The 12,644-nt window shown below is 34.5% G+C and overlaps 3 protein-coding genes across 5 annotated transcripts; 1 reads left to right on the top strand and 2 right to left on the bottom strand.

Moving 5' to 3' along the window:
* Positions 1-886: 886 nt before the first annotated feature.
* Positions 887-3,595, top strand: LOC123318860 (E3 UFM1-protein ligase 1 homolog). The gene is made up of 4 exons (XM_044905618.1): positions 887-1,101; positions 1,154-1,820; positions 1,903-3,316; positions 3,376-3,595. Exons 1-4 carry the CDS (start codon positions 1,028-1,030, stop codon positions 3,501-3,503), a joined length of 2,283 nt encoding a protein of 760 aa, XP_044761553.1. The 5' UTR covers positions 887-1,027; the 3' UTR covers positions 3,504-3,595.
* Positions 3,596-3,788: 193 nt separating this feature from the next.
* LOC123318866 (STAGA complex 65 subunit gamma-like) lies at positions 3,789-5,283 on the bottom strand. Its single transcript, XM_044905632.1, has 7 exons — positions 5,042-5,283; positions 4,779-4,985; positions 4,589-4,698; positions 4,412-4,533; positions 4,164-4,345; positions 3,975-4,103; positions 3,789-3,918 (listed from the first exon to the last, which is right to left on the bottom strand). Exons 1-7 carry the CDS (start codon positions 5,191-5,193, stop codon positions 3,813-3,815), a joined length of 1,008 nt encoding a protein of 335 aa, XP_044761567.1. The 5' UTR covers positions 5,194-5,283; the 3' UTR covers positions 3,789-3,812.
* Positions 5,284-5,998: 715 nt separating this feature from the next.
* Positions 5,999-12,607, bottom strand: LOC123318862 (monocarboxylate transporter 10). Of its 3 annotated transcripts, none has more exons than XM_044905622.1 (3): positions 12,145-12,607; positions 7,940-9,040; positions 5,999-7,475 (listed from the first exon to the last, which is right to left on the bottom strand). In XM_044905622.1, exons 1-3 carry the CDS (start codon positions 12,401-12,403, stop codon positions 7,438-7,440), a joined length of 1,398 nt encoding a protein of 465 aa, XP_044761557.1. In that variant the 5' UTR covers positions 12,404-12,607; the 3' UTR covers positions 5,999-7,437. The 3 variants fall into 3 exon arrangements, with proteins under 3 accessions (XP_044761557.1, XP_044761555.1, XP_044761556.1); XM_044905620.1 differs by having other exon boundaries at positions 5,999-6,921; XM_044905621.1 differs by having other exon boundaries at positions 5,999-7,481; positions 12,145-12,605.
* Positions 12,608-12,644: the final 37 nt, after the last annotated feature.

Genomic DNA, 12,644 nt, shown 5'->3' with positions numbered 1-12,644 from the left:
ATGTATCCCTAATATCTTCATACTCATACTTGATGGTCGAACCCACATACAGCAGGTACCATCTATCTTCTACCAAAGAGGAATCTTGGCTCATTTGTAGGAGGCTAAAGGTGAAAAAATTCCTATTCCAACTGATTGATCTTGTTTAGATGCATCTGTGAAAACAATATTATATTCAGAATATCTTTCATGAAATCGAAGAAGGAAGAGAGTGGAATTGTCAATAGAATTTTTATCCTATGATCTTATGGCTCGTTCCAGAATCGCATCTTTTCAATCATTCAATCTGTTACGTCAATACCGTCCAAAGTAACCTGAAAATCTGCTCGCTCTCAAAGATTATAGAGTTAACTCTATAATCTCTCTCTTTCCTCCGAGATGAAACTCTGCTCAAAAAGTAAAACCGTAGATAGAGGAAGGGGAAGATAACGTAAACAACAAGAAAAGTGTGTCCAACATCTCTATGTTTTTGTTGACATTTAGTGTGCATCTACTCCATGTTTGTTTACGTTTACCCCAATATTTGAATGTTAATTATCGTATTTGTGTTCGATGTAATAGTGTTTCGTTCGTTTTAAGACTTGAGTATCAAGAATTTCGTTGTCGGCATGCCAGGAAATTGTGTAATTTGTGGCAAATATGCCTAAAAAGATAAATTCGGATTGGGGTAAACGTAAACAAAAACAAGTTGATGTTGGACACAGACAGTTCTCCTTCGTAGCTGCGCAATGCGGTATCTTCTCTTTCCTCTATCTACGAGTAAAACATGGGTGTGTTCTGTGACTTTGCTCTAGTTTTTGACGTTTGTTGGTTTGTTTTGGTTATGTTGTCTATGATGTTGATTCTGCAGCCTAGACCAAAGAGGAAGGAGTTCCTCTTTGCCTAGACGTCTAAAGTGACAAATAACGAAATAACAGAACGACTTCCATATGTTTGAATATTTTTGATTATTCACTTTCGTTCATAACAAACAATAATTGTAATACATCCCAACATCCGATTCTTCCAGTAACTCATTTTGTGAAAAATGACCGAGTGGGAAGAAGTCAAACGCTTAGCAGCTGATTTTCAAAAAGTCCAACTTGGCAGTTCCACCCAAAGGTTTGAATACAATGATTAAACATTTTTATATTTTTCATATCTCTTACTTTAGGTTGTCTGAACGAAACTGCATAGAAATAATATCATGGTTGAGAGAAAAGAATATGATTGATTTAATTTTCTCATCAGATGGTAAAGAATGTCTTACGCCAGATCAGCTGTTGAGAGAAATGCAAGATGAGATTTATGGAAGCGGGGGAAGAATAGATATTGTAGATTTAGCGAAAACGATAGGTGTCGATTTAGCTCACATCAATAATCACTTGAATTCATTACTTAAGCATCAGAAAAATTTACATTTTATTGTGGGACAACTGATTGATTCTACTTATATTAACAAGATCGTAATGGAAATAAATGAGAAACTGACTGCACAAGGTCAAATTAACGTCAACGATTTATCTATACATTACGATCTACCTGGAGAATTTTTACAACAAATTTTAGAGAAAAATCTGAACAAATCATTGTTTGGAAAACAAGATAAAAATGATCCAAAAGTTTTCTTCACAGAATATTTTATAGCAAGGAATGTTGCTAAAATGAGGGGCGCTCTTTTTGGACTCACAAAACCCACACCAGTCGCTTCCATTTTATATCAAATTGAAGTTGCTGAAAAGTTATTTTTCAGTCTGTTCGATCAGACCTTAGCCTGTGGGTCTCTTACTAGCCGCCTAGTTGGAGCTCAGTATATTCCAGATGTACATTCCAAGTCAGTGGTAAGAGAATATATCAAATTAATAGTATTGAATTGTTGGTTTTTCATTGCTTGTGTGTTGAAGCTTCCATTTTATTTTCCAGCATAAATGGGTTTCTGATTTCTTTTCGCAGAATTCATACTTAGAATATGATACTCTCAAAAAATTGGGGATATCTGACTATGAATCTTATGTCAAGAAGCTATTCAAATCAGAAAAAATAATACTTTTAGATTCTTGCCTCATTTCCAATGACTTGTTGGATAGATTGCTGGATGAAGTTGAAGATTGTATCAGTAGTATGACATTTACCGATGTTCAATCAGTTCTGCCTTCAGTGTTCAATGAAGCAGATATTTCAATTTTGATAGAATTGATAATGACACCTCAGAGAAAACAGCAAATAATAGTTCTAGACAATTTCATTGTTAGTTTAACATTCATTGAAAAACTGACGGAACTTTGCAAATCAGTAATGGAAGAGAAAGCCAATAAATGTGTTGAATCAGGTTTGTATCAAGAGTACAAAATTAAACTCCAGATGGGGAGTCAAAGTAAAATCCTCAAATCTGAAGATTTTGAAGAGAAAGTGGACAAACGCGAGGAGAGGAGAAAAAAGGCCGCAGGTGGTAAATCTGGAGGAGGCACACAAGGCAGGGAAACGAAAACAAAATCTACCAAAAAAGTGAAGGGAAATACAAAAAATTTAGATACAGTCATCATAGATAACTCTGATAGTAAACAACTTTTTGAAATATTAACGAAAGAAGATGTATTGAATTGCATTGAAAATACTGTGAACAATGCAGGGTTGGATCTGATCATTGAACAGATTGTAGAACACATCCTTGAGAAACTGAACTTGGAAGCTTTGAAAATTGCAGAGAATATTTATGCCACCACAGTTCTGGATCAAACAGCAAATAGGAGACATACACACAATGAACTACAACAAAAATTAAATAATCTCATCAGTGACATAAGGTTATTTGAGAAAGGAATCAAGTTACTACCGGCAGATTTGCAGGTTCAACTTTATAAATACTTACTCAAATCTGTATGCACCGACATTGTGAACGAAATTTTAACTTATGTTGCGCAAGAAAACAACTTGACAGCTAACTTTACTAATAATGATCAAAGAATAAAATTCACTAATGAGCTACAACCAGATATACGTAATCTACTCTTACCTCTCGTAAAAGCTCTATCTTCCAAAAATATCGACGATTTTATGGCCGTTATCGACGACGCTCTAGGGGCTTGCAGCATGATACTGAAGAAAATCGACAAGAAGAAAGATAGGGTAATTGTTCTTAACCACAAGCAGAAATTGTTAGAACAGTTAAACAAATGCGACGATCCTGCACTCGTTTTACATTTGGCAGTCTTGGTGATTTTTACCACAGCCACGCAATGTATGCTGCACGCCAGCGGCAGGCATTTGCAGCAGATTCTGACATATTTAAAGCAGTATCTAACTCCTGAACAAATTGGAGAAATGACCACTTATCATGGTAATTCATTTTACATACTATCTTTAGGAAATTGGTAATTTCTTTAATGATTTTTACAGATTACGTGACATTAATGTTGAGTGGTGGATCCGAGGAAGAAAATGTTCGACAAAAACTCAAAGAGATGATTCCCATAATTAGGAACATAGCAAATGAATTCAAAAAGCCAACATCAGAGAAGAGTTGACTGGAGTAATTGATCATGTTGATATATCTGATTATTTGTAGATAGTTCAGAAGTTTAATTTTTGTTTGCAAATAAAACTCAATTTATATGTTTCATTTCTATCAATATCCTGTGCAAAAAAAAAACAATTCGAGTTACACAAACTTGGTTTGATTTATTGTATGTGGATGAAATATGAGATAATCATGAATTGGCATTGGAGACATTGTGACAAATTATGGTGGAAACACATAATCAAATTCTGAGCAAAAAGCGTTTTTTATGCCCATGAATACCTAGGTGAAGCAACTTGCAATGAGAATGTAGAGGCTATTTCTTATTTCTTTTGGCCAGAGGTGAATACTCGGCCTCTGAAGGAATGTTCCCAGGTGATTCAGTGGTTAGTAAATCATCTCCCTCCATCAAATTTTGCAGACTAAAATGCAAGTACTTAATAAAATTCTGAATATAAAAAAATTACAATATGCATACTTAGCTTCTTCAAGACTATTTAACAATTGAAAGCCAGTTTCTAGTGATGATAATTCAATTTCTCCATCTAGCAAATGAACTTCAGGATTTTCTTCAATTTCTTCTTTTTTAATTTCAATGCTCATCATCCTAGGAAAGAATATCACAATATAATTTGCTGAAAAGTCCCTAAATATTTAAATTACTCACTTTCCAACATCTACATCAGGTGATGGACTTTTCTCAGCTAGCAGTTGATTGTAATACTCATTCAACTCCCGACATCTACCTCTTAATACATTAACATACTTTATAACTCTGGAGCGATAATAATCGTGGAGTCCTTTAACACCTCCCATTCCTAATTCCACCAAAACTCTTTCAATGGCATGCTAAATTAATTGGTAATATAAACAAAGTGATAATGATCAGAGGATAATGAATTGAATACTACTCACAGGAAATCCAGATGAACAGTTCTCCTTTTCATCATGAATGGCATTCTCTATTCTTGAACAAAATATTCTATAGAACTCTTTCAAAACATCTACTAGAATATCTATTACACTTTCGTGGGAAGCTAAAATAATCATTTTCATCAAATAGGTCAGATGTATGAGGAAAACTACACGCACATTCATATCCTAGGTGAGCAAATAATGTGCAAATACTTCTTCTCAATACTTTTCTAACTATAGTTTCACTAAGAACGGGTACTTCCACTTCTTTACCTTGAGTAAAATCACTGAAACATCATCAAATCCAACAAATTAATACTGAAAAACCCAAGTTTTCAAAGAAAAATTAATTCCCTAAAGGACCTACGTTTCCTCCTTTGGTATAAAGTTGAGGCAATTAAATCGATGTTTCAGATCAACTTTCGGAAGAGTTGGTACTGGAGGTGCAGCATCTTCAGATGGTCTGACATTACTCTCAATTGCAAGTTCGGCCAAACGAATAATTTCTGTCATGTAGGTCATATGCTTATGAAGGGATATTGCATATGTCACCAGGGGATCTTGAGGTATCAAGCTGAAAATAATTAGAAGAATGCGCCCAGTTATAGGAAAGTTTAGAGAATGTCTTACACAATAGAGTGTTCAGCTGCGAGTTCACCTCCTTCACTGGAATCAAATTCTGATAAAGAAAATTTATCCATAGCCTTTTCGATATCCGCACTGACATTTGGGGTTGTTTCTGGAGATACATGTGTTACTTCTCCCCAATGAGGACCATTCATTTTGCCACAGCATAAATTTATGCTTTGTTGTGATTTGAAATTTTTTGATTTGATTATAAACAGCTGACCATAGACCCTACAATAACAAGTGACCACCACAGAACACGAATGTGAACCACGAAACAAAATCACAGTTTGGAGAAGAATTGTCGTTACTTTAGAATAACTAAAATGGGCATATAACAGCTGTATTCGGGTTCGGCTTTTGGACGGTCCGAGGATGGTTCTAGAACTGCGCAGAGGATTTAATACTAGGGCGCAAGAGTTTTGCGCAGTCCTAGAACAATTCTCGGACTGTCAGAAAGCCGAACCCGAATACGACTTATATCAACTAAATAAGCCATTACTTAAATAGCGTTAACAAAACAATTGTCTAGAGTTCTAGAGTATGGGTTTCGGCATCTGTATTTTTATTTCAACATTAAAAGTGAACTAAGCTTCCAGAGATTGCTCTAGCGTTCAAAAAACCTTGCACTACATGACAACTAACGTTGCTAAATGTAGAATAGGGATAAATAATACTTTATTGATGGCGGTACTATTTTCGCAATCCTGTAGTTTTACGTAAAGCTCAAGAAAATTATTCGTCTCTTCTTTTACTGTTGCTCCCTTGCTTGACAATACATTAACTCTCCCACAATGTCTTTCAAAAATACTTGTTATCTTTTCTTGTTTTATATTGATTTACCCATTGAAGATAAAGTTCGAAAGATTTTACCATATGGAAACTGAAACCTTAGAAATGTAGAGGAACTCTTTACATATTATTCTACAAAAATAATATTTTACATAATAAATACTCATCAACAACAGCATAATTTATTTACCAGTTATAAATTTATCACTCAAGTAAAATACATAATATTATTATAATTGACTATTTCAAGTATAGATCAAAATTTTTTTATAACGAATCATGTCTTAAGTGAAAAATTTTCGACAATTTTCTACATAAATCTATACCTACTCTACTTGAGTTTTTGCTCAATATTATAAAGAAGAATAATTAACATATACCTAGATGGAAACAATATCCAGGAATGTTATCGCGAAAAAAGTTATTTTTATTGTCAGTCTCTTCTTCCACGATAAAGATACAGGAGTCCAATGCAGAAAAATTTCATTGTCAATAAATTAAATAACAAGATTTTATAAAACTGAATAAAATTGCAGGCATGATAAAATAAATTGATTACAAAATAACTGCTCGAAAAAGCAATAAAAAAAATTAATATATTGATCAATAAAAAAAATGGAAAACTCAATGTGTGGTATCAAGATCATATATATTGCATATTTCATCACATATTCACATTTATGTTCATGAAATCGGGCTTTTTTGATTCAAAGTTTCAGATACCCTGTACCTACTTTGACTCAATCGATTCGATAATTGAAAAAGAATTTTTAATGACATGGAACTTTGATGTATTAGAAAAAAAACCACAGAATTATTTGTACTCTTAGGGATTCGCATGGAAAACGAATTGTGGGAATAAGATAAATAATAAAATTATCATACATAAAATTTTCACTGAGTAATATCACTAAAATGAATTAAAGTCTTTATAATCTTCCCATTTACATTATATCATAAATGCCCTTCGTTTAAAAAATCCTTTTTCTTTTATTTATTCGATAATTTGTCGTATTGTCTATGGTCAAAAGAGAGCATCGTATTGTATTCCAGAGGCTTGTTATCACTCTTACGAACCCAGTTCAAGATTCCTAAAAACAAGTTTTTTATCAAAAATATTGGTTTAAAGCTGTGATACACAGATAACACCCAAGCAAGAATTATTCGATTCTAATTAATATTTGTACTGTTAATATTATTTCCATGGTGAAGTGAATAATAGAAAGAAATCAGATAATAGATACTACATAGTTCAGTCAATTCTCCCCATTATTATTTATTTCAAGAATAATTACTGCAAGATAAAATTTCTTCATTAGAAAAAAAACTCCATTAAAATTGATTCAATGTTTCTGGTTTGGTTTTGCGAAAATCTAAGCAAAATTGACTGAACCTTTTCTCGAATTATTGAGATCAATAATCAATGTTCCCATGAAAAAATAAATTATTATACAGAAGCTGATCGAGGATATATTAGGTATATGTTCCCCGATATTTCGAAACGTGATATGGTTCTAATAGTTAGCAAATAAAACCAACATGTCCTAGCGATAAGTTTCACGTGGAAATATGTATTATTGATATTAATATTAGTGATGTGCTTGCTGTCACAAGGGTCGCTCTTCTTCACCAGGACTAGTTTGCTCTGTAACTGATAAAAATGATGTTAGAGATGAATAAAAATTTATCCCTCATGTGAATGAACCAATTCTTTATTCATTACGAGCAGTGGAATTATTAGAAAATATGTATTCTCAATAGTTATTTCATATCTACTCAACTGGAATATAATACATCCTAGATAACTATAATTTGGAAATTTCTACCTTTCATCAAGTTTCAACACCTGTCATTCAGTGCCCATTTTAAACTATCCCCGGCGGATACCTTGGTTAATATAAATATACAAACTGTGATTCTTTAGAATCTCTACATTAACAGGAATGCACATATCATGTTACCTATTTATGTATTTACGATAATCGGCCTGCGTCCTGTGTAGATACATCAGTCAATATTAGTAAAATTGATAGATGAGAATACATTATTTCTAGCGCTTCCCCCATTCATTACAGAAGCCACCAAAACCACGAATCCAACTCGACTCACCTGTACTCTCGTCAAATCTTTGATTCAACATTTCGGAACTGGGATCCACAGCTTTCGAATCAGCCTTAACGCACCTCGTTAAAAACATAGCGACTGATCCTATAACTGGGGGGATTCCAGCCAGGACGAAGGATAACGTGTACGAATCGGTACTTTCGTAAATAAGTCCGGCAATGTAAGGACCAACAGTCAGGGGAATGGCGCAAAGTCCCAGCAGAAAGCCAATGGCTTGGGTGGCCCCCGCAGCACCGCATATATCGAATGCTATCGGGCCTAAAATGGAGATGAAACATCCATCGAACAATCCTAAGAACAACAAGAGGACTATCAGTAGCCCGTAAGAGTCCCCAGATGATGGCAGTAGTATCGTGCTGATCCCTATGACCAGAAATGACAACTGTTGCAAAAATATCCGGTTGATCTTGGGATGGTCGCCGATGAAACCGAATACGAGCCTTCCGAATCCGGAAGCTATACCGATGCAAGAAACCGCCAATTTTGCGTCTACCTGCTCGCCGAAAACTTTGTGCACGAACGCCACCATGTACACGTATGGAACGAAGTACCCGCAAAGAGACAAAGCCACAATAGTGGCGTAAATAACATACTTCTGGTTCCTAAATAAAGAAACGTTAAACGCGTCCTTCAATGACACTTTTTTAAACTTTAATGTCGGATTGACGGGTTTGAACAGAAAAGCGAACAGCATGATGAAGCTCGACATCAACGCTATGATTCTGAGGGTCCATTCTATTCCGAACTGTTCCAAGAATATGGATATCAGATAGGGCATAGTAATGGTAAAAGCAGAACTGCCTGCAGTCACGAGTCCGTTGACCAGTCCGAGTTTTTTCTTGAAATAATGTCCCAATACGGCCAGGGAAGGTGTATAAGCCAAGGCCCCTCCTAGACCGTACATGATTCCGTATGTAAAATAGAGGGCCACCACGTTGTCCACACAGAAAGACGACAGGAGCATGCCAGTGGAGGCTATCAGGCCGCCCATAAAGGTAGTGGTGCGTATTCCAGCAAAATCTGTGAGGACGCCTGATACTGGAGAGACGAAGAAAACGGTGCCCATGGCCAAGGATCCGATCAGAGCTAAAAAATAAAAATATTTCAGTATTCGAAATAGACATAGCACTAGATTAGACAAAGATATCGAAGAAACTCATAATTCTTTCGCTTAATTTAACATCCATACGCGCTCATTAGAAAACTCCTACTATAGTATAGATCCACAGCCGTCTATATTGAGTATGTACTTATTATACTTCATACGACTGTGGTAGATCCAACTACATGGGTGCTTAGAGTTGTAATGTAAGCCCAATTCATGTAATTCAAACCTAATTCTAAGAAATTCGGATCAAACCACAATGCATAAAAATCGAAACCAGCATGACCCGGTTACATTAGGAACGTGTACCAGTAATCCATTGTTGAAATTGATACTTATCTAGTTTTCCGTATCTGAACACCTCAAATTACTTTACTTTCATGAATGGATTATTTTTCATAAATATTACATGCCATTCACGTAAACTACGGAGAAGTATATGTAGATGTAAATTTATAGTAAGAATGTACTATCGTCTATTTTTAAAGGAAAATCGTCATCGTTTTCTCGGGTCGTCCCGAATTTATTTGGCCCACACTTAAGTATTTGCAATGCGATGTGTCATTGAAAACGAGACTGACCTATCTTTAGGAAAAAAATTGCCGGAGTCGAAATCACTCCCGAAATAACGTCTGTAAAAAGTCGAGATAAATGCAAGAAGCAATGATGGTGAAAATAATAGAAATCTAAGAAAATTTTTCTTCGGCAAATGGGTATACGGTTATTACTGACACCAGAAATAATTTAGAATAGAGCTGTTCTATTTCCAGGAATACTTTTGATCTTTCATGCTCCTTCATCAATATTCTATTGCAACTTGAAACTGCAAATAATGAGAAATTGAAATTATACATGATGTATGAATGAGAATTCGTCCATAAGGTTGCAATAGTTACTGTCGGATGTCCTTGAAAATAATCCATGTATTATCAAGAATGACAAGAAATCATAATTTTTATCGACCAATAAATTCGCGTATGAAGAAAATATCAAAGGGACGTTTGCGGACGTTTGTTTTATATTTTGATTAATCCGATCGAATTTGAGATATTTTTTTTTTCCAATTCAAAATATATACCTATACGGAGCGATTAATCATATTCGTCAAGTAGACTTAATGGAATTTTGAAGACTGATATTCTGTATCTGCTAACTTGACTGTTTGTATCGAATTTTTTGATAAAATAATAACCACATAATGTTGTGTTAGAAGATAAGCATCACGTTCAAGGACAGAATATGAACTTTCAATACGTTTCGACCTATTTGATGATTTTTTTTAACATTACTGTAAATGCGAAATCCGAAATATTATATTACAATTTTCTTAAATTCGTCTAAATATTATAACATTTCCATTTTGTTTGATTTTATACTCTCAATTAGAAACTGTTATTGGAACGCATTAAGAAAAGATGATAATATAATACATGAAGCAATCGATTTGCCCATTGGATAAATCAGTATTCGTTGATTCAACAAAAATCATCACTTTTAAAACGAAGAGATAAACAAAACAAACATTAGAGTCTGACCGGAATGATATTAGATCTAAATTAAGGAACAATAGAATTCTTCCTCTTTGTGTTGTATTGAAATTAATAAGAGGTTTCTTTACTGCTACTCAATGAGGGAAAGGAAAGTTAAACCACTTGTAGTACGATATTTATCCATGTCAAAAGAAGGAGAACGGGCGCACATTCTGGAATCACAATACAGAAAATACTTAGTTTAGAAATGCATCTGAAAATGTAAGGAAGAAAAAGTTATTTTGGAGACGTTTAACGAACTGTTTTTTTATAAAGTTTGATAACAAACGAATGAATATTTCATAATGAAACATCATTTCCTTGACCGTTTCCTTACCGAATCGCCTAGGTTATATAATCTCATGTAAAAGTTATAAATAGCATTGAAATTATTGTAGATTCACCAGACAAGCGGTGGTGACCGCACACCACAATGAAAAAACAAAAAGGTATTCCATTGATATAGAACGCAAAATTCCGCTATACCGAAATATCGATTAAAGTAGGTAATGGAAGACCAATATTTTGTTTAAGATTGTTAAGGTTGATAAATGTATTTTCGAATTTCCTATACTAGAGGAAAACTCCAAAGAATAACTCAATTTATTTTTAAAAAAACACCGCATATGGTTGTTATTCATTTTGCACCATAAATTGTATATTAATTCAATTATATTCGAAAGGAAAAAAAAACAGAATTTTGATGCACATTGAAAATGACAAAATCTTGAGATGATACCTACATACTTCCTCGCATACATTTGCATTCTTCTAACAATTTACCTCAAGTTAAAATTTTTTTTTTTTCATATTGAAACGTGCCGGATAACTGGAATAGGCTATGGATTATTCAATAAAAAGATCTAGGAAAACTATCAGTCGAATCGAGAATAATGCGTTTCCATAAGCGCGAGTAGAATATGGATGAGCGAATGCACCCGCGCTTTGAATATGGATGAGGGAATGCACTCGAGCTTTTGAAAGCGCGAGTACAATATGGATGCGCAAATGCACCCGCGGCACCATAAGCGCGAGTAAAATATGGATGCGAGAGTGCACCCGCGCATGCATATGATTAATATAAATTAGTGAAAAATCATGAGAATGCAGAGAATATACATAATTCAAACATCAATAATATGAATACAATAGACAATATATGCAAACCATAACAATTCATCTTTACATAGTAGAGACCAATGATGCAATAAATTTTTATTTTACATCAATCAATGAGAGATCTCGTATAATTCAATTAACAAATTGAACGTACAAGAAAATTTTTCAGATACACATAAAATATCCGTAATTGAGTATACAGAAAATAATCTTGTGTACCTATATATCAATAAATACCTCGATAAATACTGAATGAATAACATTCCTCTTTCTCCGATTGAAATTCCTGGACAAATAAGAGTTATTGCTGGGTCATTGGTCAATACTTCAAATGGTCTTTAAATTAGGAGTACAAATAAAATAGCATCGATTGTTGCCAAGTATCATATCAAGAATCAACCTTAGTGAATATTTGGGGGTTTCTATTGAATTTTTACCTGCTTTACTGGTGGCGTCAGTGACGTTCTGCTTCTCCAAATTATCATGAAAACTCTTGTATAATATGCTGTAGGAGTTGATAACACCAAAGAGAATCCCATTGCAGAAGAACGAGCCCAACATCACCAACCAACTCCTTGCACCCCCGTCAGGTGGTGTGAATTCATCATAACATTCCTTCCTTTCGGCGCCATTCTGAATAATCTTGATTTTAACGTTATCTCCACTGGTGTTTTTATTCGCCGTCATGTCACCCATTTCAAAAATTATAACTTTCGTTTTCTTAAGGCACTATAACATCACATTCACAAGCCGGGTTTGACACTTACACGTGGTGCTCCCGATCAGCTGTTTCAGCTCATGGACAAGCTTCGTCTGAACGCGTCCAAAGATCTGCTGCCTGCAGTGCGGTCGTCGGCGAAAATGTGAAAAGTAGTAGTAGAGTAGAAGGGGCATCAACTCCACACTAAACTGACTAAACTAACTTTACGTCATACAA

This window comes from Coccinella septempunctata, chromosome 8 (genome assembly GCF_907165205.1).
Source record: "Coccinella septempunctata chromosome 8, icCocSept1.1, whole genome shotgun sequence".
Classification (NCBI taxonomy): Eukaryota; Metazoa; Arthropoda; class Insecta; order Coleoptera; family Coccinellidae; genus Coccinella; species Coccinella septempunctata.
The sequence above is the reverse complement of the archived record's forward strand: the minus strand, read 5'-3'. Positions and strand labels throughout refer to the sequence as shown.